This window comes from Dendrobium catenatum, unplaced genomic scaffold (assembly GCF_001605985.2).
Source record: "Dendrobium catenatum unplaced genomic scaffold, ASM160598v2 original_scaffold_48011, whole genome shotgun sequence".
In the NCBI taxonomy this organism is placed as follows: domain Eukaryota; kingdom Viridiplantae; phylum Streptophyta; class Magnoliopsida; order Asparagales; family Orchidaceae; genus Dendrobium; species Dendrobium catenatum.
Window position 1 is genome coordinate 1 of NW_021366465.1, and position 2,244 is coordinate 2,244.

At 32.7% G+C, this 2,244-nt stretch overlaps 1 protein-coding gene across 1 annotated transcript; it reads right to left on the reverse strand.

Annotated features, from left to right (window-relative positions):
- Positions 1-382: 382 nt before the first annotated feature.
- Positions 383-1,075, reverse strand: LOC110093713 (transcription elongation factor SPT4 homolog 2; the record flags this gene model as incomplete). The annotated part of the gene is given in 2 exon segments (XM_020818689.2): positions 383-791; positions 1,014-1,075. Coding segments are annotated over 2 exon segments (113 nt in total), but the record flags the coding sequence as incomplete, so codon positions are not given.
- Between the last annotated feature and the right edge of the window lie 1,169 nt (positions 1,076-2,244).

Sequence of the window (2,244 nt, forward strand, 5' to 3'; positions counted from 1 at the left end):
AAATAAAAACATACAAACAAACATATCTTTAATTTTTTAAAAAATAATATAAATAAAAGTGATTTCAAATAGACCATTAAGTATACATATGGAGTCATTAATATGGTACTTAATTACACTCAATTTTTGAGTGCAATAATATAAAAATTTATCTATTATTATCTTTACAATATTCAAAGAAATAGTGTAAACTTATGCTTTGTTTTATTACTGCTTTTTTTTTATCTATATATTTTTGTACTAAAAAATTGCTTTGAAAAATAATGATAAAATTGTCCCAAATGAAATCTTAATCAGTATTATGCATGCTGCTGCCCTCTGTAAAAACATCATAAGATCACTTTTTGGGAGAAATAATCCTGAAAGATACGCGATGTCAAAGTAATTAAAGGGTTGGTTCTTTGGATAAAATAGCAACATAGAGTAAAATAAATGTAAAACTTTTGAGATTCCTGATGTTAGTAGGAAGAATAGCAAATGCAAAATAATTTGGGTGACAACATTCCCAGTTAATAATTCTACCATGTATCATGACTAATTGGAACTAAACAAAATGACCAATTCTGTCTAACTAAAGATTACATCCAATATAAATTTTTCAAGAGGAATTACAGTCATAATTCTTGTTATATGAACAAAATTCTGCTTGGATCCTGAATGATGGGATAAGTAGGCAAATGAACTCGTTCCAGGCTCATTTCAACAGTTTCAAATGTAACCAAGGTAGAAAAGCTTACAGTTCAGGTACGTTTTGGGGGAACATATTGCACGTTGTTATCCGCACAGATATTCTGCATTGGATCAATATGTCAAATTATGGATTTATTATTCTGTGCGGAGTCCAGAGGGCGTCTGGAGACCAATAAAAATACGCCACGCCACCCCATTGCTCGGTACCGATGAGTACCCAGCGGTTAACCGGATGGTTCTTCCGTCCGGTGTCCGCACATAATAATAGCTCCAAATTATGAATAGAACAACCTTCATCAAATCATTCATTGCTCTACACATACCTGATATTCTTCTGGAAGTTCCTCGGAGACCGCAAGAGTATAACACCCAGGGATAAACCTTCCTGCGGAGAAGAGTCCGAAATATAATATTGAAATTTTAATCTCAGTATGCAGTTCAAAAGTTAGCTCTTGCGATGCATAAATGTATGGAGCCTCTGATTTTACTCAGCAATTCATCCTACTTATTTTCATCATACCATAGAGTTTTGAGCTTCATCATTTCTGATAGTTAATGATCATATGCTGTTCAAAGCTCATCAATAATATCAAGATCATCATAGGCTTTATCCCAATTATTTAGGACCTCAAGGTTACAAACAAATAAAGAAACATAAATTATACAACAAAATCAAGCGTTTATCCGACTACGTGGGGTCGGCCACATGAATCCTTTTTTCTCCATCATTTTATCAAGAGTCAAATTCTCATTTCAATCTATTATTGTTCAGAGCAGGGTGCGAAACAGGCATTAATTTTCGGGCGGCGTGGTGGGGGGCAACAATATTAAGTAAACAATAGATTTTATTTTCACTATATATTTAATTTTTAGTGACTTTGATTAAAGTACTGAATTACATAATATATTTACAAAAATATCGATCAACATCTTTATATAATGAGAAATATTCTTAAAACAAATTAGGTTGAAGTATGGATGATTTGTTTGCAAAAAAAAAAATCAAAATGATGTAATTATTAATCATTCAATTTCTACAAAAATGTATGTTGAGTATGCCTTGAATTTGGCTCGACCTCTTTTATTCATATCATTGATCTTGTACGCTTTCTCAGATATGTCGGGGGTCCAAAGGGGTAGCATCCCCTGGCGGGCGGGATTTTACCTACTCGTCAGGTCGCAGGTCAAGGCAGCGCTCACTGCGCTGCCCCGAAACAAATTTGATTGTAAGTGGAATATTTTTGGAAGGAGCGCTGCCCCCGAAAACAAATTTTGATTGTAAGGATATTTTTGGATTCTTTTTACTATTTCTCTTTGTATTTTGACAATTGCCTAAACACCATAGTTTTTTAAAATGTTTATGGGGCAATGTCTTAAAAGTCTTATATAACACCTCTACAATGTGATATAATTTTCTTGAGGGGCAATACCTAAAAGATCATAGTAATTTTTTTTTTTTTCAGGGCAATTGCATAAAAACTCTTATAATATTCTAAAGGCCATATAATAAAAATATTTTTTTTTTTTGGGGGGATTTGCCTTTTTTTTTTTATT